The sequence below is a fragment of the Phyllostomus hastatus genome, unplaced genomic scaffold (genome assembly GCF_019186645.2).
Source record: "Phyllostomus hastatus isolate PE091 unplaced genomic scaffold, TTU_PhHast_1.1 phas_contig_16, whole genome shotgun sequence".
In the NCBI taxonomy this organism is placed as follows: domain Eukaryota; kingdom Metazoa; phylum Chordata; class Mammalia; order Chiroptera; family Phyllostomidae; genus Phyllostomus; species Phyllostomus hastatus.
The window spans coordinates 31,027,562-31,055,425 of record NW_025333643.1 but is presented as its reverse complement, the minus strand read 5'-3'; the positions used below and the strand labels follow the sequence as shown (position 1 = coordinate 31,055,425).

Genomic DNA, 27,864 nt, shown 5'->3' with positions numbered 1-27,864 from the left:
TTGAACAAATACCAAGGAGAACAATTGCTAGATTGTATGGTCAGGCCACATTTAGCCTTTCAGGAAACTGCCAAAATGCCTTCCAAAGTCTCTATACCATTTTGCATTCTCACCAGCAATAAGTGAGTGTTCCTGTTTCTCCACATTCTCTCCAACATTGGTGTTATCTGTGTTGTAAATGTTAGCCATTCTAATAAATGTGTTCTGGTATCACATTTTAATTTGCAATTTCCTAATGGTGAATAATGTTGCATATCCTTTCATATGCTATTTGCCATCCATGTGTCTTCATAATTTTGTGAGTAAATGTTTTCCCATTGTCATAATAATTCTAATTCTAGGAATTTATCCTTAGGAAAATCCCCAAAGTGTACACATTTATTACAAAGTTGTTTAATCTCTTGTTGTTTGTTGTAGTAAAAACTAGGCAACTACCTAAATATGAGACTGGTTAAATAAAGGAGTATGTCTGCATAGCAGAATACTATTCAGGTGATAATGCTGTAACAAGGGTCAGAAAAGAATGGTAGTGAAAGTGCCAACCCTGATGGCTACACACAGCACACAGCCAAAAATAATCATACATTTTTAAAAGGTGAAAAAATAAAAACAATAATAATATTTTGCAATGTAAAAAATCACATGAAATTTGACTTTCAGTGTTTATAAGTAGAAGTTTTATTGGAACACAGCCACATCCATTTCTTTACATATTTCTATGGCTGCTTTTATGGTAAATAGTATAGTGAGTAACTATGAAACCACACAGCCTGTAAAAAGTTACTAAAGCCTAAAATAGTTACTATCTGGTCTTTCACAGAAAAAGTTGGTCAACCCCTATTTTAGAAGAAATTCAATAATATAGGTATCAGTAATATAAGAGAGAATCTAGGATATGATCCCATTTCTGATGTTAACAAGAAAAAGAGGAATGTAAATAAATACACCAGAACTGTTCTCCCTGAGCATTAGTATAATAGCTAATGTTTTTTTCTTTTACAATTTTGTGACTTTTTTTCAGTGTACATGTGTTGCTTATACCTCACACAAAATTTTTTGAAAAAAAAAAGCATACTATTGGGAACACTTTAAATTTGTAATTTTAAGATGGATATTTAGGAGAGAAATCTCACAATGAGAAAAGAATGATAGTCAAAGTATTTGACAACTGACTAATGAAGGGTACTGATCAATCAGAAGCCACATCAGGCACAAATATTCAGTACAATTACACAAACACCTAAAGAACTGATACTAGGCTAAAACATTCAATACAACAGTACCAACCAGTCAGAACAGACACTGGGCACAAATACCCAGTACAATTGTGCTACTGTACAACAGCCCAAAATCAGACCAGGAGGGAGAATGGGAAGGTCTTGGATCTACTGGTTTCCTTAATAATTTGATCTTCACCATCCTATCTTCAGGAAGATTTTATCTACATTTGTCAATCTGTCTTTTAACTGGAATGTTCAATTCATTTACATTTTTAACTATGAGCATATATAAATTGTGTACTGATTGCAGACAATGGACATCCTATTGCCACTTTATCCATGGCAAGCTAAACACAGACACAGAGGCTGTTGATGCCCCAGTGTCCCCACCAGAATGGATTGGTGGCCATATCCATTTCTGTATCACACTATTTTCTATCACTGAATTTAGAGCAAGAGCATATATTAGCTAAAAATAAATAATATGTCTGATCTCAAGCTTCCTGGAGAGTCTAGGAAATCAACAAGCTGTCACTTTCAGCTTTTATATTAGAGATGACAAAATTAAATAAAACTTTTAAAATTAATCTTCTACAATGTAGATGGTAATATCACCATACAGTACTTAAGCAGTTTGAAATAAATTTTACTTAAATAAAACTCACCCACATGAAATTTCAAAAGGAATAATGAAGTCAATTAGTACTTTTTTATCTTTGTTTTCACCCTGAGTTATGTGACCCAGCAATTCCAAGGAAGTTATCACGAGAAACTTTGGATAGTCCCACAATGACTCAGTGTTGGAACAGACAGCTTTTTCTTTTTTCAAGCAATCAAACTGGTCTTTCATTTTTCTAAAGATTTTTTCTTTTATTTTTGTTCAATTACAGTTGTCCCACTTTGACCCCATTACTCTCCCCTGCCCTACCCACCACCCACCTCCCACATTAAGGTCCTCCCCCCTTGATTTTGTCCATTAGTCCTTTGTACATGTTTCTTGACTTGACCCTTCCCCTTCTTTCTCCCACTATACCCCTACATGCTCCCCTCTGGTCACTGTCAGTGTTATTTCCATGTCTATAGTTCTATTTTGCTAGATGTTTGTTTTGCTGACTAAGTTCCACTTATAGGTGAGATTATATGGTATTTGTCTTTCACCTTCCGGCTTATTTCAATTAGCACACTACTGTCCAGATCCATCCATGTTGTCACAAAAGGTAGGACCTCATTCTTTCTTTCTCTTGTGTAGTATTCCCTAGTGTAAATGTACCACAGTTTTTTTGATCCACTCATTTCCTGATGGGAACTTAGGTTGTTTCCAGGCCTTGGGTATTGTAAATTGTGCTGCTATAAACATTGGGATGCACAGGTCCTTTAGAATTGGTGTTTCAGGAATCTTAGGGTATAATCACAGCAATGAATTGCCAGGTCAAAAGGCAGTTACATTTTTAGTTTTTTGAGAAAATTCCATACTGTTTTCCACAGTGGCTGCACCAGTCTGTATTCTCATCAACAGTACAATAGGGTTACCTTTCTCCACAGTCCCTCCAGTACTTGTTATTTGTTGATTTGTTAATGATGACCACTCTGACCAGTGTGAGGTAGTACCTCATTGTGGTTTTAATTTTCATCTGTCTGATGGCTAGTGATGTTGAGCATCCTTTCATAAGTCTGTGGGCCCTCTGTATGTCCTCCTTGGAGAAGTGTCTGTTCAGATCCTTTGCCCATTTTTTTAATTGGGTTGTTTGTGTTCCTGGTGTGGAGTCCTGTCAGTTCTATATATCTTGGAGATCATCCCTTATCCAAGGTATCATTGGTAAATACATTTTCCCACAGGGTTGGTTCACTTCTCATTTTGCTGATATTTTCTTTAGTCATGTAGAAACTTTTTATTTTGATGAAGTCTCATTTGTTTATTCTTCCCTTTATGTCCCTTGCTCTAGGGGACATATAACTGCATATATTGCCTCATGGAATATCTGAGATTTCCCTGTCTATGTTCTCCTCTAGGACTTTAATGGTGTCATGACTTAAGTTTAAGTCTTTTATCCTTCTTGAGTTTATTTTTGTATATAGTGTAAGTTGGTGGTTGAGTTTCATTTCTTTTTGTGTGTGTATATGAGTCGAACTCTCCCAACACCATTGGTTGAAGAGGCAATTTTTACTCCATTTTTTTGCTCCTGCCCCCATGTTGAATATTAAATGACTACAGAGACATGGCTGTATTTCTGGACTCATTATTCTGTTCCATTGACCTATGTGTCTGCTCTTAAACCAGTACTGAACTTCTGATTACAGTGGCCTTGTAATACAGTTTGATATCAGGTATTATAATCACAAGTACTTTGTTCTTCTTTCTCTAAATCACTGAGGCTATTTGGGGTCCTTCATGTTTCCATATATATTTTTGAAATGTTCTATATCTGTAAAATATGTCATTGGCACTTTAATAGGGATTGCAATGAATCTATAAATTGCTTTGTGTAGTATGGACATTTTGATGATGTCAGTTTTTCCAAACCATGAACATGGTATAGGCTTCCATTTATTTGCATCTTCTTTAATTTCTTCAGTGTTGTGCAGTTTTCTGAGTACAGGTCTTTTACCTCCTTGGTTAGGTTTATTCCTAGGTATTTTATTTTTCTTGTTGCTATAGAAAATGGGGTTTTTCCTAATTTCTGTTTGTAATATTTCATTCTTGGTGTACAAAAAATGTACTTTATTTCTGAATATTGACTTTGTATCCTACTGTTTTGTCAAAGTCACATATTAGGTCAAGTATTTTTTGGAGTTAGTTAAAGTATTTTTTTGGTGGAGTCTGTAGAGCTTTTTGGTACAATATCATGTCATCTGCAAACAATGACCATTTTGCTTCCTCCTTTCCAATTTGGATGCCTTTTATTTCTTTTCCTTATCTCATCACTGTGGCTAGAACTTCCAATATTTTGTTGAATAGAAGTGCTGGCAGAAGATGCCCTTGTCTTGTTCCTGATCTTAGTGAGAAAGCTTTTAGTTTTGCCTGTTGAGTATAATGTTGGCTGTTGGTTTTCATATATGGCCTTTATTATGTTGAGTTATGCTCCCTCTACTCCCATTTTGCTGAGTTTTGTTTTTTTAATCATAAATGGGTGTTGTACCTCATCAAATACTTTTTCTGCATCTACTGATATGATCATATGACTTTGTCTTTCATTTTATTTATGTGATGTATTACACCTATTGATTTGTGAATATTCTAACATCCTTGCATCCCTGGGGTAGATCCCACTTGTTCATGGTATACAATATTTTTAAAATATATTTTATTGATTATGTTACTACGGTTGTCCCATTTCCCCCCATCATTCCCCTCCACCCTGCATACCCTCTGCCATCCACATTCGCCCCCTTTAGTTCATGTCCATGGGTCATAAGTTCTTTAGCTTCTACATTTCCCATACTATTCTTGCCCTCCCCCTATTTTCTACCTACCTTCTATGCTACTTATTCTCCATACCTTTTCCCCCTCTCTCCTCCTCCCACTCCTCTGTTGCTAACCCTCCATGTCATCTCCATTTCTGTGGTTCTGTTCCTGTTCTAGTTGTTTCCTTAGTTTGTTTTTGTTTTAGGTGTGATTGTTAATAATTGTGAGTTTGCTGTCATTTTACTGTATATGTCTTTGATCTTCTTTTTCTAATCTTCTTTTTCTTAGATAAGTCCCTTTAATATTTCATATAATAATGGCTTGGTGATGATGAACTCCTTTAGCTTGACTTTATCTGGGAAGCAATGTATCTGCCCTTCCATTCCAAATGAAAGCTTTGCTGGATAGAGCAATCTTGGATGTAGGTCCTTGCCTTTCATGACTTGGAATACTTCCTTCCAACCCCTTCTTGCCTACAAGATCTCTTTTGAGAAATCAGCTGACAGTCTTATGGGAACTCCTTTGTAGGTTACTGTCTCCTTATCTCTTGCTGCTTCTAGGATTCCCTCCTTCATTTTTACCTTGACTAATGTAATTATGATGTGCCTTGGTGTGTTCCTTCTTGGGTCCAACTTCTTTGGGACTCTCTGAGCTTCCTGGACTTCCTGGAAGTCTATTTCCTTTGCCAGATTAGGGAAGTTCTCCTTTATTATTTGTCCAAATAACTTTTCCACTTGTTGCTCTTCCTGTTCTCCTTCTGGTACCTCTATAATTTGGATGTTGGGACATTTAAAGATGTCCTGGAGGTTCCTAAGCCTCTCCTCATTTTTTTGAATTCTTATTTCTTCATTCTTTTCCAATTGTATGTTGTTTTCTTCCTTTTGGTCCACTCCACTGATGTGAGACCCAGCTTTCTTTCCACCACTATTGGTTCCCTATGCATTTTCTTCATTTCACTTATTGTAGCCTTCAATTTTTCATCTAATTTGGGACCAAAGTCGACCAATTCTGTGAACATCCTGATCACCAGTGTTTTGAACTGTGCATCTGATAGGTTGGCTATCTCTCGGTCGCTTAAAAGTATTGGTTCTGAGACTTTCATTTGTTCTTCTGTTTGAACCATCTCTTTTTTTCATCAAAAACATATGAGGGGCGAAGCCTTAGGTGTTCACCAGGGCGGGGTACCCCAGTAGCTGGGTTGTGATGCTGTATGTGGGGGCAGAGTCCAAGGGGAAACAATGGTGCTTGCTTCACTCCATCGGACTTCAGTACCTTCTGCCACTTCCCCCAAGCAAACTGGGCCTTTCTGGTGCTAATTCCCATGTGGGTGGGCCTGTGCACCCTATGGGTCTTTCCAATGACTTCTCCTGTGAGGCTGGTGGGAGTCTCTCCCTGCACCTCAACCCCCCACAGGTGTTTTCAATCAGTGCCCAAGACTCTTATTTCCCGGTGCTGGGACCCTGGGACCACCGGGTCAGCCAGCTGTCTAGAGCACAGTGCCTTGCTTCACAATCGCTGCCTCACCGGATCTTCCAGTTGCCACACCTCGGCTGGGGTCTGCCAGCCGCTGCTTGCATTCTCAGGGTCTGCCAGCCGCTTCTTGCATGCTCAGGGTCTGCCCATTGCAGTCTTGTGTGCCTGGGATGCCTTACGCTGGTCTGTTCCGCAACCCCTCTCCATCCAGCTGCCCAACTCTGCCCCTCCTACTGGTCTGGATGAAAGTGTCTATTTTAACTCCTTGGTTGTCCAACTTCCATACAGTTCAGTTTAAGGTCAGTTCTGGATGTTATTCTGTTTCTAAATTGTTGTTGTCCCTATCTTGGTTGTGCGAGGAGGCAGAGTGTGTCTACCTATGCCTCCACCTTGGCCGGAGGTCTCGGTATACAATATTAATATATTCCTGGATGTGGCTTGCAAATATTTTGTTGAGGATTTTAGTGTTTTGTTTTTATCAGCAGTATTGGCCTGTAGTTTCCTTGCTTTGTTGTGTCTTTAACTAGTTTTGTGATTAGGATGATGCTGGCCACATAAAAGAATTTGGGAGTCTTCTCTCTTCTTGATGTTTTGGAATAGTCTGAGACAAATGGGGGTTAGCTCTTCCTTAAATGTTTTGTAAACTTCTTCTATGAAACGGTCAGTCCAGAGCTTTTGTGTGACTGCAGTTTTTTTTATTACTGCTTCCATTTCAATAGCTGTTATTGGTCTGTTCAGGTTTTCTGCTTCTTCTGCATTCAGTTTTGGAAGATTATATTCTTCTGGAAGTTTGTCCATTTCACCCAGGTTTCCAAATTTCTTGGCATATAGTTGTTCAAAGTAATTTCTTACAATCCTTTGTATTTCTGTGGTATCAGTTCTAATCTCTCCTTTTTCATTTCTAATTTATTTATTTGGGTCCTTTCTCTTTTTTTCTTGATGAGTGTGGTTAAAGGATTGACAATTTTATCTTTTCAAGCAACCAGCTCTTGGACTGATCAATCCTTTGAATCATTCTTTTCATCTCTGTGTCATTTACTTCTCTCTGATCTTGGTTATCTCCCTCTTTCTACTCACTTTTGGTGTTGCTTGTTGTTGTTCCTGTAGTTATTGTAAATGTAGTGTTAGGCTGTTTATTTGAAATGTTTCTATCTTCTTTAGGTAGGCCTGTATTGCTATGAACTTCCCTCTCAGAACTGCTTTTACTGTGTCCCATAGGTTTTGGACTATTGTGTGTTCATTTTCATTTGTTTTCAGAAACTTTTTGATTTTTTCCTTCATCTCACTATTTACCCATTCATTGTTTAATAGCATGCTATTCAGTCTCCATGAACTTGAGTGTTTTTGAGTTTTTTTCCTTCAGTTGGTTTCTAGTTTCAAGACCATGTCGTCTCAGAAAATGGTTGATATGATTTCAATTTTCATGAATTTGTTGATACTTGTTTTGTGTCCTGTAATGTGGTCTATTTTGACAATGTTCCATGTGCATTTGAAAAGAATGCATATTTTGCTTCTTTGGGATGAAAGTTATGTATATTTCAGTTAAGTCCATTTCATCTAGTGCATTGTTTAGTGCTACAATATCTTGTTGATTTTTTTTTGGAAGATCTATCCACTGTACAAAATGGAGTGTTAAAGTCCCCTAGTACAATCCCCTAGTGTGTTGCTGCCTATATCCTTCTTGAAATCCTCCAAGATTTTCTTATATATTTGGGTACTCCTATGTTGGGTGCATATATGATTACAATGTTTATGGATTTTTAAAAAGATTTTATTTATTTTTAGCAGAAGGGAAAGGAGGAAAATAGAGAGGAAAATAAATATCAATGTGTGGTTTCCTATCATGCACCCCATACTAAAGACCTGACCAGCAACCCAGGCATTTGCCCTGACTGGATATCAAACCAGCAACCCTTTGGTTCACAGGCAAGTACTCAATCCACTGAGCCACATCCACTTTCCTGGTGGATTCTTTCTTTGAGTATTATGAAGTGTTGTTCTGTGTCTCTTTTTTCTGGCCTTTGTTTTTAAGTCTCTTTTGTCTGATATAAGTATTGCCACCTCAGCTTTTTTTTTCCTGTCCATTTGTTTGGAATATTTTTTTCCCAACCCTTCACTTTCAGTTGTGTAGGTCTTTTGTTTTGAGGTGGGTCTCTTATAGACAACATATATATGGGTTATGTTTTCTTATCCATTCAGCTACCCTATGTCTTTTGATTGGAACATTTAATCCATTTACATTTAAGGTTATTATTGATAGGTACTTATTCATTGCGATTTTTCCCCTTTGTAGCTGTGTTCCTCTCTCTCACTCATTTTCTTCCTCTTCTTAAAGCAGTCCTTTTAGCATTTCTTGCAATGCTGGTTTGAGGGCAGTGTATTCTTTTAGGCTTCTTGGTCTGGGAAACTCTTGATTTCACCTTGCATTTTAAATGGCAGCCTTGCTTAGTAGAGTAGCGTTGGTTGCAGGCCTTTGCTTTTCATTACTTGGAATATTTCTTGCCATTCCCTTCTGGACTTCAGTGTTTCTGTTGAGAAATCTGTTGCTGGCCTTATCAGAGCTCCCTTGTATCTTATTTCCTGTTTCTTCCTTGCTGCATTTAAGATTCTTTGTTTTTCAATTTTGGCATTTTAATTACCATTTATCTTGGAGTGAGCCTCTTTGGGTTCATCTTGATTGGGATCCTCTATGTTTCCTGGACTTGTGTGACTTTTTCTCTCATCAAATTAAGGAAGCTCTCCATCATTACTTTTTCAGTCAGGTTTTCTAGCCCTTGTTCCTCTTCTTTTCCTTCTGGTATCCCTATTATATGGATATTATTATGTTTGATATTGTTCTGCAGTTCCTATAACCCCTCTTCCTTTTTTTTTAGTCCTTTTTTCTTTTCTTGCATTTTGTGGGAATATTTTCCTACTTTGGCTTCTGGCTTCCTGATTGATCCTCTGCTTCATCTAGCTTGCTTTTGATTCCTTCTATTGTGTTCTTCAATTCAGAAATTGTATTCTTCATTTCCTCCTGGCTCTTGTTGATAGCTCCTATGTCCCTTTTCATGCTGATATAGTTCACAGTAGGTTCCTTGTAGCTTTCCTGTAGTTTTTAGTAATTCTCACTGAGCGCATTGAGGTTCCTTATAACTACTGTTTTAAACTTAATATCTGATAGTTGACTTGTCTCTATTTCATTTAGCACTCTTTCTGAGGATTCCTCATTCCCTTTCAATTGTGTTTTTTCTTTGTCTTCCCATTTTAGGGGAGACTCTTCTTGTTTGCTTGTGCTTCTTAAATTGATCTGCTTTGACTCCTGTCTTTGTGGTGTGAACTTCTACTTTAGATCTGTGGGATTCTGTGGTACAGTCTCCTTGATCTCCTGAACTTGATGTTCTTGGGATGCTCTTTATGCCATTTATGTTGGTTCTCTGGATGTAACTGGGTTCTGATTGTTCTTTGTTGTCTTTGATGGGTCCTTCCGGCTAGCTGATTGACTAAGGGTAACTCCACTCTCTAAGTCTCATATGCTGTTGTGTAGGTGCACTGTTTTTTCTTTGTGGATCTACATTTGCTGATATCAGATGGCGACTCTGTCTGGCTTTAGGCAGCATGTTGAGACTACCAGGGATCTACTGTCTGTAGCTGACTCCTTCAGTTGTTAATGTAGTCAATCTGCAATTACTAGCCAGACTTAAGCACTATAGCTGGCATAGTGTCCCTCCTGGGGGTGGGGCTGTTGTTTCCCCTCAGGCTGCTTCCACTCAGAAGGAAGTGGTCTGCCTGAGCAAGACAGCTGCTACAGTGTGGAGAATGACTCAGCACCAGAATCCTGGTGCCTATTGTCTCAGTTCTCTCCCCAAAGCCTCTGTCCCCAGTCTCTCATCAAGCACCTCTAGTCCACTCTGCCTATCCCCTTTGCTGGAGCCCAAAGTAAGTGGCTACAAATGAAATTATATGGTTGGTCCCTTTAAATGGCTCTTTGGACCTCCAGTTTCCATCTCTGGTAGAGAGAAACCCTGCCACTTTTCACAGCTGATGTTATCTGTGTACTTTTTAGGCTCTGGTGCTCTAGGCTGGGGATTTCAGCTTAGGCTTTATACCTCACACTTCTTAGCATGATCCAACTGGCTGCTTAAATATCCCTCCAGCACTTCAGTTGCTGCCTGTGGGTGCCCAGCCAGCCCTATCATGCCTCCACCGCACTCCCTACCACTCATGTTGTGCTGAAGCTATTTCTTTTGTCTGTCCATAGTTATAAGGCTTCTCTCTCTCTGTTGTTCAGTTGTTTTTTCTGGATGATTTCTCTACCATTTAGATGTAATTCCAGATGGTTCCTGGGAGGAGGTTAGTGTAACTTCCACTCACTCCTCCACCATCTTGGTTTTCTGGAACTGACAGCTTTAAGAGTACCCCTCCACTATCTCCTGGGCTGAGCAGATACCAACTGCTGCTGATCTACTACTTTAGGACTAACATATTGCTCAATATAGGAGATGTTTCAAAGAATCTTTGTGGAATGAGAGAATATATAGATTATTTGATTCAGCCTCACAACTACACTGTGCAACAAATAGAGGAAGAATAATTTGTTCCCTTTGTGTATCTATGTACTAAAGTTTTTGCTTACCTTTTGATACAGATGAAGAATTTGGGACTTAAGAGTTCTATGACTTATGTGAGAGTCAATATTTTAAATAAAATCTGATACCATAATTCCAGTATGAAAAAGAAAGGGGTGACACTGTAGGCCCTGCTCAGCTTTTAACATCTTATTATATTAATATCCTTTGTTAGTTGAGGTTCACTGGTCTAAAAAAGACCTGAGGAAATGAGCCATCAAAGGGATAAAGGCATCAGCAAATTCAAAACATGGCACAGCTTCACAAGTATCTACAATAATTTTCCCCGTGTAATTTATTTCCTCATCTATAATGTTCCAGTTACTATGGCTCATCAATTACTTTAAAATTTAGTGATTTTTTAAAAAAATATTTTATTTATTTATTTTTAGAGAGAGGGGAAGGGGAGGAGAAAGAGAGGGAGAGAAACATCAGTGTGTGATTGCTTTTTGTGCACCCCCTCCTAGGGACCTGGCCTGAAACCCAGGTGTGTGCCTTGACTGGGAATCAAACCAGCAATCCTTTGGTTCACAGGCTGGCACTCAATCTACTGAGCCACACCAGCCTGGGTTGAAACTTAGCAATTTTTTATTTATTATGCTCATAGATTCATATTTCAGAAATTTGGACAAGGCACAGAAAGGACAGCTTGACTCTGCTCCACAGTGTCAGGGGCCTCAGCTGGAAGCCTGGAAGTCTGGAGGTTGGAGTCATCTGAAGTCTCATTTACTCACATGTCTGGTGAGTGAGGGTAGTTATTAGATGCAGACCTCAGATCCTCTATGAATGGACCTCTGTGTGTCATCTCTCCATACAGGCTATTTTGAGCCTTATCACACTGTGGTGGAGAGGTTCCAGGGGAAGGTATCCGAACTAAGAACCAAGCAGAAGCTGTATCCTTTTTATGACCTAGGCTCAGGTGTCACACAGCATTATATTTGTAACACCATATTTGTATGTACATACATATTATGTATGTCAATATATATGTAATAGCTATTGCCTTATAACAAATTACCCCCAAACTTAGTATTTCAAAACCAAAAAACATTTATTTCATATTGTTTCTTAAGGTAAGGAGCCTGTGAACTGCATTGTTCTGGCTCAGGGCTTCTTGTGAATTTGCAGCCCAAGTATTGGCTGGAGCTGTTGGAGTTGAGAGGGCCTTGTGTTAGCAGAAAATATTTGGGTTACTGTCAAGCTTAGGTAATAAAAAGCAAAGCCATGATCCACTAGTCTCTTTCTCCTGTAGTGACATCCTAGGAACTGTAGAGGACACATATTCTGGAAGGTACACCTATAAGCAGAAACAGTCTGTCAATTGCCAGACAGGCAGCAGGCATACAGAAATTCTCTGAGAGTTGTTACTGCAGCCTGACCTGGCCTATCCTGATTACAGATATATCATATCTTTTATCAGTCCAGTTGGTCCCAAGTTGTAGGTAAGGAAACTGAAGGTCAGAAAGGCCACAAGGCTTGTGGAACTCAGTTTGTAAAATAGGGAACATGATTGTTACCTTTTACAAAGCGTTGTTATGAGGATTAAATAATATTAAATCATAAGCCCTTGAAAAATGCTTATTATAGTTATCATTTCTCTACACTTCAGCTTCAGAGCAACTAACTATTTGTCTTTTAACCTTTTTTTCTTTCCCCTTCCCCTGACACAGATAGTTTTCAAGGCATTTAGCAAACCATTTTAAAGTCTCAAGAATATTTATTCCCCTGGCTTCTCTTGATGAAGATGCCATGGTCATAATTTTCTTTAGAAAACATGTAACATTATTTTATAGTTTTCTGTTATTAGCCTTTCTATATCTAATGTGCTTCCTGGGCATTTCTCACCTGCATGGCTCCTGATGGCAGGATGCAGCACTGATAATTCAAGCAAGTAGACATAATACAGAGCAAGTGCTCACTCTGCCACCATTTAAGAACCTACAGCAAAAGATTTTCAAGGAAAACAAAGCTTTGTCTACAAAGTAACACATATACCTAACTGGGAAGAAGAGGCATTTCCAAAGTGATCCTCATGTACTGGTTAAAAAATTATTATTTGTTCCTCAGCGTGGGAACAGTCAAATAAATGATGACCCAGCCACATAATAAAATACTATGTAGTACCAAAAAGGATGATATATGAATCCTGACCTGAAGCAATGCTGACAATATGGTTTTAAGTGAAGACAAGCAAGTTCCAGAAGCACACATAGAGAATAATCCTGATTTTGTAAAAGAAACGTATTTTTAGCTGGGTACATAAATATTCATGTATCATGTATATACCTATATACATATGAATATACATGTATATACATATACATACCCAAATAGATAAACACACATACACACACACCTGTATAAGAAAAACATATAGAAGAATCACTCAAAGTTGTTAACTTTGATAGTTTCTTAGGTAACTACACCAAAGGACTGCACCTTTTAGCTTACAACATCTATATTGTTTGAATTTATTTATTTTTTATTTTTTAATCCTCACCCAAGAATATATTTTTATTGCTTTTTTTAGAGTGAGAGAGAGAGAGTGAGAGAGAGAGAGAAATCAATGTGAGAGAGATACACTGATCAATTGCTTTCCTTATGTGTCCCGATCAGGGATCAAACCCACAACTTAGGTTATGTGCCCTGACCGAGGATTGAAGTCACAACCTTTTGGTGTACAGGATGACTCTCCAACAAACTGAGCTCCCTGGCCAGGGGTGTTTGCATTTATTTTAATGTATATATTTTACTTGCCATTCACAAAACATATTTAAACAAAATAAGCTGTCTGCCTCCCAAGCAAGAACCATGTTGATAATACCAAAAAGGATTTAGCTGTAAGTCAAATGCTTTATGTGCATTATCTAAGTGAATCCACACCATATCTCTATCTCTACAGGTGTGACTATTCCTATATTATAGATAACAACAGTAAGGCTCAGAGTCAAAGGTTCATAGTCATATAGTTCAGTATGTAGCAAAATATATTAGTTAATAGGATATGCATTTCCCAAAATGCACTCTAGTTGTACTCAGTACATACTGTACTACAATTTCTGCAAATTTACCTGCTTATCAAACTCAGACTTCAGTGATTCTTCTGTGAAAATGTGGAACTGCATTTTCCTGTGGCTAAAAAGCACAGCTGATTTTAGCATGACCAGCGTCTCCTCTAACCGACTGCCACAGGCCACCACAGCCAGGTGGATCCAGAGCTTGGGTGGCAGCACAGCATGAGAACTCCTGGGTTCTCCAGGCCTCCTAGAAAGAAGAAAAAAGTTAAAGCTATTACTAAACTTATTTTTTAAAAAGGTAGTATGTGGCTGGAATATTTCAAAAATGAACATGCATAACCTGTTATATTGTATAAAGTGATAAGTATTTTGACAATTCTGCTTGCTTGGAGAAAAATACCATTTTATTCCAATATTTATCCTGGTAATAACAGGATGAGTCACTGTTCAGAATGCTATAGGTATCTGGAAATTTTCTTCCAGCACTCAGTTGTCTAATGCCTGCTGGCTGCCTAATGCTCCATGTTTGGAAGTTGCATTGCCGAACTTGACAGCTGAGACAAGTGCTGTGGAACTCCTACTTACATGGGCCATGGAAATTAGATTTGAATGCAACTTGAATAAGAGGACAGGTCATGGCTTTCCCATGTGAAATGAGCAACATGATATTCCCATCATCTGGGTGGTTTTAGGTTGCAATGGAATATATGACCACTGAACCAAAGGAAAATCATGCAAGTCCAGAAGTTGAACACAGAAACCAGTGGGCCTCCATTACATGTTGGGAAAGTCTTTAAAAAACAGGTGCTAATCTTAACCATTTCACTCAAGGTTGCTGACACAGTACGTGTGAAATTCAGCTTCCATATGAAACTGATATTAATGAGAAACAGGCAGGAAAGGGGGCAGGTTAAGCTGAAAATTACCAATGTATCAAATATCAAGTTAACAGCTGAGAGGGGACTTGGATCCAAGAGTCCAGAATCATCGTTCTGCTATTTCCTCGCAATAAAAGATTTGTTCCAGACAAAGGAGATGCAGCCAAAGCTCAGACATACCACTAAGAAACACTTGCAGGCACTTTGGAAGAAGCTGGCCTAGAAAAGGTGGCCTGAGATGAATGAAACTAATTTACTTGTACTAAAGGTTCAGAGACCAGGGAAACTTGGATGTTGGATGCTACCTTCCTTCCAAAAACTTTCAGTACAGTCAGCGTGGTGCTCCACTCTTCAATGCTCTGTTGAATAATGGAAGTTTGCTCTAGATTTCTTTCACCAGTAAGAAAGCTAAAGATGTGGGTGAAGCTCTTTGGATAGCTTTCTAATTTGATTACTTAGGGGCATGCTTAATAGAAGCCTGGCCTCCTGGCTCAGCTAAGCCCAGATGCAGAAAGTTACTCAGATTCCACTTATTTCAGCAATCACAGGAAAAGACAGTAGAGATGTCCTAAGCATCTCCATAAATTATCCAAGTCTCTTAATCCTCCTGTTGAAGACCACTGTTTTCCTTCACTATCATAACTGTGATAGCTTCCCTGTAAGTGAAAAAGTGAATGCATTACAATAAGACATTTTGAGAAAAAGAGAGACTATTCACATAACTTTTATTACAATATATTTTTATCATTGTTCTATTCTATTATTGTTAATCTCTCAGTGTGACGAGTTTATAAATTAAACTTTATCATTGGTATGTATAAATAGGAAAAAACAGTATGTACAGTAGTACCCCTATATGTTCTAAAACCCACCCCTCTGTGGATGCCTGAAACCACAAATAATACTGAACCCTGTAAATATGTTTCTCCTATGAACACACACCTTTTCATTTAAAGAAGGCACTTTACAGCTCCTCTTTGGTATATCCAAATTACCAGCATCACCCCTCTTACCCTTTGGGGCCCTTATTAAGTAAAATAGGGGCTACTTAACATAAGCATTTTGATACCCTTACAGTTAATCTGATGACCAAAAACAGCTACTAAGTAACTAATGAGTAGGTAACACATACAGCATGGAGACAATGACAAAAGGATGATTCATGTTCTGGATGGAACAGAACTGGATGGCAGAAGGGTTCATCATGCTACTCAGAATGGTGGACAGTTTAAAACTTGAATTATTTATTTATGGAATTTTCCATTTAATATTTTCAGCCATTGTTGACCATGGGTAACTGAAACCGAGGATAAGGAGGGACTACTGTAATGAACAAATAGACCAAGATGCCTGCCCTTGCAGAAGGTACATTCTACAGGTGGTAGGGGAAAGATAAAGAAAGAAATAACAGCCCAAACAAATAGTAACTAAGCCACTGGAAGGAAATATACAGTAGAGCAGGAAAAGATATAGGAGTGGCTGCTGGATGGGCAAGTTGGGAAAGGCCCCACTGAGAAGGGGAGATCTGGAGATGACCTCAATAGATGAGCCTTGTGCATTTCTGAGTGAGGATCATTTCAGATAGGAAAAGTCAGAGCAAAGGTGCTAAATAAGGAACATGCCTGGTGAGTTAGAGTATGCCTGTCTTCAGGCCTCAGATGTCTGCTCTCTTCCTCAGCTTCATGGCTGGGTTTTCATAACCTGCTATTAAAGTCAACTTCCAATTAATTTATGCAGATGGGTGGGGAGGATGTCTCAGACGCTAAAATCACAGTTACAACTAGCCAAAATATGGTACCTATAACTCATTTGCTTAAAAATATCCTCAGTGTTTAGGAACACAGACATCATCCAAAGATACCTGAACAATGAATGCAGTAGCTTACATATCTTAAATATAAACCATTACCCCATCCCAAATAGAACAACTCTGCCTAGCTAGCTTTACATACCAGTCTTCTACACAAGTAACAAGTTTAACCTTAGTAATCTGGGAAATAAAAATTCAAACAATAAAGATAATTCATTTTATTTTCAGGTTGGCAAAAATTAAAAAATAAAATAAAAGTTGGACCATACAAGTTTTGAATTGGATGGAGCTGGGAGACAGCTCAGACACTGCTAGGGACAGTATAAATTGGCCCATCACTTTGACAAGCCACTTGGCAACATCTAGCAGGAGTGAAGATACACATATACCTTCCAGTCTTCCATTTCCAGTTTATATATATAAACTCTTGCATACTTGAACAAGACCTCTACCTGCAAGAATGTTCACAGCAACCCTGTTTATCATAGTGAAAAACTGGAAGTAACTTTGCTGTCCACACACAGGACAATCATGAATATATTTGATATGTTTAAGTAGAACACTACATGGCAGTGAAAATGAACAAACCAGAATGTCATGTATCAACATAAGGCAAAAAAAAAAGCAATTTATAGATGGAATACCATTCAGATTAAGCTTAGAAACAAGCAAAATAGCACTATATGTTGTTCACAGATATGTAAAAAAAGTAAACATGCATAAGGATAATAAACGTCAAATACAAAACTGTGGTTATCTCTGGGGACTTATGTTTTTATTTCCTAAGGTAAGTTCAGGGTACACAGAAATTCATTATGTTATTATCTTTATTTCTTTGTGTGACCATACTTTTTTTCTATTTAAAGGAAGCTTGTACTCCTCTGCCACACAACGGCCACTCCTCTTCTTTCCAGGCTTTAGTGACTTGGAAATACATAGTACAAAAAGCAGGGGCTAGAGGCAACAGTCTTTCCTGGTATTTGGTGACAGGTACTCAAAAAGAAAAGTAAAATCCTCTCCTGGTGGAAGTTCAAGTATCAGTGTTTGGGATTTAATGAGACCTTTGAGGTCCTGACTCTGTTACCTCTCATATTACATTAAAAATCTCAGGCTTCAAGTAATAAGCATTTGTGTTGTGTGTACAGTAAATAATCAAGTTTAAGGTCACTGAAATGTTGTGTCTTTCACCAACTCCTACCAATGGCACATTCAGCACCTCTCAAATGTCACTCAAGACTGTGAGGATAAAGGAAAGTCCAGTCTCCAAACCTAGGACTTAACCCCTTGAATCATGGACTTTGGTAGGGAATGGGTGATGAGAACTGTAGCAGTGCTCTAACTGATGGATATGTTAAAAAGAGGACTGAAGTGGACATCTGCTGTCCAGGAGTTTTAGAGACCTGTTGCTTAAGACTAAGAGCTAATTGTAAACATGTCAGCCACTACACTGGTAGAGCCTAAATGGGAGTCAAATTAACACAGCAGAGAGCAGAGCCAAAAGTTAATGGGTGGCACTACTTGAAAACCTGGATCCAGATGCTCCTGACCTTAATCTTGAACACTTCATTTACTGAGACAATAAATTCTCCTTTGCTTAAGTGAGTTTGATACAAACTTATAACTTAGCTTAGAAACAAGCAAAAAAGAGAGTCCTAGCATAGCTCTTTAAAATGCTTCCATTCACCTTTGACTCATTTTGCCTCTCATATTCTCTCATCTTGAGCCATTCTTTGAAATACTCATTGAATCCATTCCTTCTTTTGCTCACTGCTAGGATCCTGATCCAAATTCTCATCATTCTTCCAGATTTGCAGCTGGAAGAGATACAAGATACCATCTAGTGCAAGGGATCCCCTATCTGGCTGTGCACCATAACTATTGGAAGTGTTTGTTAATATGCAAACCCCTACACCACACAGATTCCAGCTCAGTGGGTCTTGGGTTAAGCCCTGGAGTTTGCATATTAACAAAGTTGCACTACAGCCAGCCATAGTCCACCTATAGCTGACATTTCACTTCTCTTACTCTCTCAAACTTTTCCCCCTTACCTTCAAGAACACTAATTCTATTCTCAACCTTTTCTTGCAGTATTCTCTTTGCCTCTTGCCTTAATGAAAACATGGCTGCCTTGTCAGGATGCCACCTCCTAGCAGATCCTCCAGGTGGAGGCTGGTCTTCCTCTACTTCCCAGGAGCCTCAGGACAGCAGATGGAGCTGGTGTCCTCCTTGCTCTTCACTATCCCACCCAGACATAAAGCATATCTTCAGAGTGAAGTATGTGGATGAAATGATTCCACCTTCTCCCTGTTGTTGTTGTTGGTGTCATTTCTCAGCTTCCTGGTTACTCCCCTTCACCCACTAAAGAGTTTAGCTACTCACTCACTGTATTTCTCCCCACTCAAATTCCTGTCTTCATTATTGAAGACTTCAACTACTATTTAGAAGATGCTTCCAGCATTCTGACCCTTCACTTTGGTGACCTTCACATGCATCACATTTTCCTTCTTTTTCTCTAAGATGCCCAGTGTTGAGTTCACTTCCTGGGCCTCTCTACACACTGTTCTCCACCTGAAGCATTCCTCCCTGGCTCTGTGCATGGCTGCCTCTTCTCTTTTGGATGGCAGAATGGTCCTCCTTGACTACCTCATCAAAAGAACACCCTCTCCTTTATCTGTCAGGGTCTTCCTGTATTTCCTTCCCAAAATTTGCCTCCACTGATGATTACATATTATTTTATTATAATTTACATAAAGTATACAACATTATATACAAGCAATATAAGTAAACAAAATCTCCATCTTCAGAAAAGGATAAAAATAAAATACACAATGTGCATTTTCAATGAAAAATATAAATCTTACACTAAATATATAAGGGCCAATTTATTTTTTCTTATTTTCCATGATTTTCTTAGACTACATCCCAGAAATAAAATTACTGGGTTAATAGCTACTATCCTGTCAAGAATGTAGTAATTTTGAGTTTCTCATATTTACCCAAGTTCTCAGAAAACACCAGACCATGAGAAGAAAAACAAACAAACAAAAACCCGTAACAGTCTGTTCCATATTTCCATGTCTCTGGTTCTGTTTCACTCATTAATTTTGTTCATTAGATTCTGATAAGTGAGATCTCATGGAACAGACTGACAGCTACCAGAGGGGAGGAGGGGTAGGGGAATGGTAGAAAAAAAGGAAAGGGATTAGTCAAAGAACATATGAATGACCCAAGGACATGGACAACAGTGCGGGTATTGACTGGGGGAGCAGGGGATGGACTGTGTAGAGGAGGGCAAAGAGGGAAATATTGGGACAACTGTAATAGAATAAACAAGAATAATAATAAAAAAGAAAAAAGAAACAAATTATAGGGAGATAAATGGTGACAGAAGGAGACTTGGGGTGGTGAACACACAATACAATGTACAGTTCATGTATTATAGAATTGTACACATGAAACCTATATAATTTTATTATAATTATATAATGTCACCCCCAATAAATTCAATAAAGTAAATAAATAATAATATAGAAAATAGCAAACACTATCCCAGCCACCTCTGAGTTACTTATATGACATAACCATGAAGCAGACATCTGAAACAAGATGAAACACATGGTATATTGACTCCACATTTTGTGTGTTCCAGAGGGGGTGATGCACAGGTTGTAGTTTTCACTTAGACATTGCATCAAATAGCACTGAGACTCATAGTAAGAAAGTTATTCCATTTGCAGTTCTTTTTCAACAATGTGGAAAAAAAAGAGTCTCAGCATGGTACTAAGATGTCTTGAACAATTTTCTAATGTTTCCTATCTTCTCTTTCACCTAAAAAGATAGTAAACTTAAGATGTAGATCCATCATTAAGCAAGAGTGCTAGGTTAGCAATGAACAACATTGTTTAGATTTCTCAGTGTTTAATTTGACAATTATCTTCTATTTATGTTATTGCTGACAACTTATAGTTGTGATATAATGTAGAGAAATTAGAATCCTCAAACATTACTGATGGGATTATAAAATGATGCAACCCCTTTGGAAATCAGTCCAACAGTTTCTCAAAAGGTTAAATATAGAACTACCACATGACCCAGTAATTCCACTCCTACATGTGTTCCCAAGAGAAATGAAAACATTCACACACAAAAATTCTTATACATAAATGTTCATAGCACCATTATTTATGAAGTCCAAAAAGTCTAACCTAGATGTCCATCAACTGATAAGTGAATAAATAAAATGTAGTATATCCATACAATGGGATATTATTTGGCAATAAAGAGAATAAAGTACTGACATATTACAACATGGATGAACCTTTAAAAGAGTAAACTGTGAACCTTGCGAAAATACAAAAGACCACAAATTTTATTAATTCCATGCACATGAAGTCCAGAATAAGAAAAGCCACAGAGACATAAAGCAGATTAGTGGTTACCAGGGGCTGAGGGAAGAGGCAAATGGGCAGTACTGCTTGATGGGTACAATTTTCTTTTTCTTTTTTTTTTATAAGTTTATTAACTATATGGCATGATGATTATTTTTATTTATTTTTTTAAAGATGTTATTTATTTATTTTTAGAGAGGGAAGGGAGGGGGAGAGAGAGAGAGAGGGAGAGAAACATCCATGTGCGGTTGCTGGGGGTTATGGCCTGCAACCCAGGCATGTACCCTGGCTGGGAATCGAACCTGAGACACTTTGGTTCGCAGCCCGCACTCTATCCACTGAGCTACGCCAGCCAGGGCACAATTTTCTTTTTCAAGGTAATGAAAATGTTCTGAAATTAATCAGTGATCTGATGGTTGCACAATTCTGTGAATATACCAAAAGCCTCTGCATTGCACACCTGTACACTATATTTGAATTATATGAGAATAAAGCTGCTATTAGATAAATAATAAATGTACTTTAGTTTATGACAAGGATAGACTTTTTTTTAAATTTTAAGTTATAATAGGAGTGTAGCCATATTATAAGGCTGGTGCTGATATGGAAATGACCAGAGTTTCATAAACACTGCCTCAATTGTTGTGACTCAAGTTCACCCCACACACAAATGAAAATTGATTCTAACAGAGATGTCTAACAGGAAAAAGCAGCCTCACCACTTCCATGTTGCCCAAGACAAGGCTTCTCCTTAATTGCTTAAAAGTCTCAAGTGTTTGACTTAGGCATCAGTTTCTGGAGTTTATAAATAATGAAATATGACTCTTTTATGTAGTGCTATTTACCTTGTAGCCTATTACTTCAAAACACACTGAATTATTAAAACAAGTAATAGGTTCTACCCAGACCCTCTTTTCTGCCATCTCATGCTACCTTTCTTACCAGTGCTTCTCCTTAACTGATAAATTAAATAAACTCAGGTAAACCTAATGCTGTGATACAGGCAAGCAGTGTGAGCATGATGGAAATCACAGTTCTTGAAAAGCCTGACAGTGTAATTGGTAATTAGATGTAATAAGGAAAGAAGCACAGAAATATTTCGGGAAAGATGGTAGAAAATTAATTCTAAGAAGTTGAATACGCTCACCTTTGGGAAAGAATTGATGAGTAGAATTTTTTAAAAGATGAAATATTAGCTACTTGAACATAGAAAAGGTCTGCAAATGAGGACAGAGTGGAAGTTTAGGAAATAGAAACATCTTGACATAACCCCTAGAAGGAGACTCTGGTGGTGAGTAAATATCTGTGTGAAGTGTGGACAGTGAGAGGCACTAATAAAGTTCCCTGCAAATCACAGGTTTGGAAACACATTAATCCTCTGGCAAATACTTTCCCCACTGAAGCTGTGAATAGAGCCTTCACTTAGAAACCCAGACATCACGCTAAGAATTATGCTAACAGTTAAATCATTTTAAATGACCCATGGTTTGGAGTTAAATCAAGTATCATTAATCTTCCAAGATAGACAGAAAAGCTGACATTTTTCTTAAAGTCTTGGTATTAGAGGAATGGTGTCAACATAGTACCAAAAAATTGCCATGGGGGTGCATAATACAATTATTTGATAAGTGCATTCAGCTATAAATAGTATATATTTCATCTGGATCATGATATTTGAAACATGGCTGTGTCCCTAAACAAAGTCTAGGTCTACTACACAGGTGTTCAATGCCTACAATCATTTAACTTTGCCTAAGTGACTATGTGTGCCTGTCTGCTTTAGACATTATGCTTTGTGAATAGTAAGTGGCAGAGCAACAATTCAAACCTCAGGGCTAGACTTAAAAGCCTATGCTTTTAATCATCATGCTATATTTGAGGCCACACATGAGTGAATTAGAAAAGGAACCCCTTCTGGACAGATGAACCCTTTATCTGTACTCAGGGTTTCTGACTTAGTGATCCAAACATGGATTGGATTTCAGCCTCCAACTCACAGCCTCCCTGGGTACAACTCTCAAATCATACCTTCAGCAACTCTACCTTAGTAATTCATCCATCCACCATTAGCTGAGGTCATGCACAATAATGTTCATAATTCTTCTCTCTTGAAAAGTCTATGATGCTGCCTGGACTAATTCTTATTTCATTTTTTCCCAGTATGATTGTTCCTGACACAGAAGATTCTATTTCTCCATTTCCTCTTCTTTTCAAAGTAAGATGTTACTGAGGTTTCAAAATAGGAACTAGCAGTGATAGTTTGAAATAAATGGCTGGTAATGTATAAGAGAGAAGAATGAGTATTACCTATTCTGCAAATGGGCAATTCTCATTTCCTGAAAAAGATCATAAAGAATAAACCAACTTAAAGGGAAGAAAAAATAATTTCCTCAACTATTTATTTTCCATGCTCTTATGCCTCAGAAGAGGCCAATAAAAGATTTTTAATTTATATAATAATGTACATACTTTAACTTGTTTTTATAAATTACACGTGATGCATACATTTACCATATAAAAAATTAAAATTCAGACAAGCAAAAAGGGGATACTCATAATGTCAATTCTATAACCACTGTTAATATTTTGGTATATTTGTGCAATCTTCCAGGGTTATACCCAATATATGTGGGTGTGTGTATATAAATATGTGATATATAAAAAAACTTTTTAAAGGGGGATAATTCTCATAACCTATTTTCCCTTATATGGACAAGTACAAAAAAAGAAAGATTTTTAAAATAGTAATGTTCTTCAAAGGAATTCTAGAAAGCAATCAAATAGTTCAAATTTCAAGATGTGTAACCAAGTACAGCAAGGTGGTTAGCAATTTACCTCTAGAAGCACATGGACCTGACTTCAAATTCTAGGTCAGCCACTGGCTGTCCCATCTGACTTTGACCACCTTTAACCCTCAATTTCCCTATATGTGAAATGGGCTTATTGATTATAGCGGACATGTGCTTTTGGTTTTGGTACTTCTTACTAGCATTCATTTCTAGAAATTTCAGGTAACAGCACCTTAGTTTTCTTTTTGGGAAACCATTCCTCTGCTGTTCTCAGTCCATTGAGTTGTGGAAAGGCTCGCTCATCCTCCCCCATAGGTATAGCCATGAGTAATTGTATATACATGTGACCCAAGTCATGTCAACAGAGGCAGCCCTAGGGACTTGATGAATAAAATTTTTCCCTTAGCAGTTACTAAAGGAGGAAGATGCAAGCCCGGATCTGTTGGAACTATTATATGGAGAAAACTCACCTGAGAGCATAGTCTACTCAGAAGAAAACTGAGCTAAAATACTGAGGCAAGATGGTTGAAATCCTGGATATACCTATAATAGGAGCTTTATCTTCTTTGCACTTCACAGTTTTATAAGCCAGTAAATCCCCTTTTATGATAAAGTGATATAAGTGATGAGCTAATATTCTATCACTTACATCTACCTCTTAGGTTGTTATAAAGAATAAATGAAATAATGCAGTGAAGTGCATCATACAATACCTGGAACATTTTAAGTTGCCATTAAATATTAGTTGTTATAATCATAATTACTATTTAATATTAATTTGAAATGTACCAGAAGCCTTCATTGTTCTCTAAATATTTTATATGCATGACAAAAAACAGGCAAGGGAGAGCATCAAAAAGTACATGTTAATTTAAGTATCCATGTATTATTGCAAATCAGATTTGAAGTTTTTGTACACTTTTTAAAGTTTTCTAAAAGTTTTCTTCTAAAACACCAATTTCTATTGTGTTTCCAACTTCTCTTGCATTTCTTCTAAAACACCAATTTCTAATAATCCACTGTTCCTAAGGAATAAAGTCTAATACCTGAACATTATGTTATTTTGAAGCCAGTAGTCAGGCAACTAGGGTCTGTAATTTTCACAAAACTGGGAGGAGAAAAAAGCCCAATAAGTGTTGCAGGCCCCTGAATAGCAGTATTTGTGGACAAAAAATCTGCGTTTTGGTTCCCTGAGAACATCTCCTAATTCCCACAAACTCTTTACTCACCCTTTGCTTTAGAAAAGCTGAAAGCAATAGGTTGCTGCTCTTCAGCAGTCATCACATCTACACATAAACAGAACTCCAGGTTTGAAACTTTCCAGAACAATAGTCCCACTCTTTATGATACAGTGAAAAGGGTCCTGCCTCATCTATTTCTTCAGCTTTTACTGAGGACAAGGAGATTGGGGGTTGTGTAGCACTTATTATATATGGAAACTGGGTCTTGATTTCCTCAGGTCACAACACAAGAAGAGCTTGCTTGTATCTGTATTTTAGCTATAGCTAACATTTGCTGAGAGCTTCTTACATGGCAAATATTGTGACAGCATTTTACTTGCATTATTTCATTTCATTGTTGAACTCAGGACAAAGCCAAAATTTGCTCAGCATGACTGATTAATTCAAAGCCACACAGCTAGTTAACTGGCTCTACTTAGAAGTAGAGACCCCATGATTTTGTTGACCCCATGATTTGAGATCCCATGATTTTGTTCCAGCAAACTGTGATTTGAGTACATTTGAAGGCAATGCTTTGATGCCCACCCATTCCACCTCCTCTTTACCTCTTTTAGCGATGCAAAAGATTATAATCTTCTGATAGAGATTCATCAAGGCACAAATTAGAAGCCAGGCTTTACATAAGTAGGAGACAAGAGAGAACACATAATCCCAAAATGACTGCCTTTCATGGCAGAGAAAACTGAAGTCCAAAGAGGTAAAATAATAAAAATGCGTATAAAACATTTAGCATTGGACTAGCTCTTGGTAGTCACTCAACAAATGATTCATGGTTCTGAGTACTCAAATAAGGCAGCAAGTCAAGAAACTCCTCTTTCCAGGGACAATGTTTAGAATTTTACAATCTAAAATGAATCAAGTACTCAGAAAGATTTGGAAAGAAATGTTAAATGAATTGCATCTTCAACAAGTCTTTTATATTTAAAAACATATTTTAAATAGTGGTAAAATATATACTACATAAAATTTTCTCATTTTATTTTTTTATTTTTATTTCTGTAATTACAGCTGACATTCAATAATTTTTATATCAGATTCAGATGTACAGCAGTATAGTGGTTAGACATTTATATAATTTACAAAGAGATCTGCCCAATAAGTCTAGTATCTACTCAGTACATACACAGTTACCACAATATTACTGATTTTATTCCTTATGCTGTACTTTATAACCCCATGACTATTTTGTAACTATCAATTTGTACTTTTTAATCTCATCCTCTTTTTTCACTCAGTCCCCTGTCAACTCTCCTCCCTTCTGGTAATCATCAGTTTGTTCTCTGTATCTATGAGTCTGTTTCTGTTTGGTTGTTTATTTAGTTTGTTCTTCAAATTTCATATGTAAATGGAATCATATGGTATTTCTTTTTCTCTGACTTATTTCACTTAGCACAATACCCTCTAGGTCCATCCATGTTGTTATAAATGGTAAGATTGCATTCTTTTAATGGCCTAAAATATTCCAATGTGTATATATATGTATATATACATGTAAGTATGTATATCATTTGTGTGTGTATGTTTACATTTGTGTGTATGCATGTTTATATCACATCTTCCTTATCCAATCATTTATTGATAGGCACTTGGGTTGCTTCCATAACTTCACTATTATTAATAATGTGACAATGAACACAGGGGTAAATACATTCTTTTGAATTAGTATTTTGAGTTTCTTTGGATAAATCCCCAGAAGTGGAATTGCTGAGTCATAGGCAGTTCCATTTTTTTTCATTTTGGGGGAAACTTCCATACTGTTTTCCACAGTGGCTATACCAGTCTGCGTTCCCGCCAACAGTGCACAAGGGTTTCCTTTTCTCCACATCTTCACCAACACTTTTCATTTGTTTATTTATTGATAACAGCCATTCTGACAGGTGTGAAGTGATATCTCATTGTGGTTTTAATTTTCAATTCTCTGACAATTACTGATATTGAGCATCTTTTCCTATGTGTATTGGCCACATATATGTCTTTTGTGGAGAAGTGTCTATTCAGGTGGTCTGCCCATTTTTTAATTGGATTTTTCCTTTTTGGGGTGTTATATAGTTGGAGTTCTTATAAATTGTGGATATTAAGCCCTTATCAGATGTATCATTGGTGAATATCTTCATCCATTGAGTATGTTGTATTTTCATTTGTTGATGGTTTCCTTTGCTGTGCAAAACCTTTTTAGTTTGATGTAGTCCCATCTGTTTATTTGTTATTTTGTTTCCCTTACCCAAGGAGATATATCATAAAAAATATTGCAAAGACAAATACAGACTTCACTGCCTGTGTTTTCTTCTAGGAGTATTAAGATTTCCATTCTTACCTTTAAATCTTTAATCCATTTTGAGCTTATTCTTATATATGATGTAAAAGGTGGTCTAGATTAATCTATCCAATTTTCCCAGCATTATTTATTGAATAGGCCATATTTACCCCATTGTATGTTTTTACCTCTTTTGTCAAATATTAATTGGCCACATAGGCATAGGTTTATTTTTGGGGTCTCTATTCTGTTTGTTTATCTGTCTGTTTTTCAGGCTAGTACCATGCGGTTTTGACTACTATAGACTAGGAGTATAGTTTCATATCAGGTACTGCGATTCCTCCAACTTTGTTCTTTTTTTCTCAGTATCACTGGGCTATTTGGAGTATTTTGTGTTTCTGTAGGAATTTTTGGATTATTTGTTCTGGTTCTGTAAAAATGCCATGGGCATTTTGTTAGGAATTACATTGAATCTATAAATTGCTTTGGGTAATATAGACATGACATTAATTCTTCCTAACCATGGTGTATGCTTCCACTTATTTGTATTTTCTTTCGATGTCTTTCTTCAGGATCTTATAATTTTCTGAGTACAGCTCTTTTGCATCCTTGGCTAAATTCATTCCTAGGTATTTTATTTTTTAATATAATTGTAAATGGGATTATTTTCTTAGTTTCTTTTTCTTATATTTCATTATTGGTGTATAAAAATTCACCTGATTGTATCCTGTTACTTTGCTGAATTCATTTATCAGTTCTAGTAGTTTTTTGGTGGAATCCTTAG

General features: G+C 37.3%; 1 protein-coding gene across 4 annotated transcripts in view; it reads right to left on the bottom strand.

Moving 5' to 3' along the window:
- Window positions 1-27,864, bottom strand: part of GXYLT2 (glucoside xylosyltransferase 2) — a 185,260-nt gene that overhangs the window by 131,639 nt on the left and 25,757 nt on the right. For all 4 annotated transcript variants that reach the window (XM_045832469.1, XM_045832468.1, XM_045832471.1 and 1 more), the window contains exon 2: window positions 13,775-13,967. In XM_045832469.1, coding sequence (XP_045688425.1) covers window positions 13,775-13,967 — 193 coding nt within the window. The remainder of the gene's footprint in view (window positions 1-13,774; window positions 13,968-27,864) is intronic.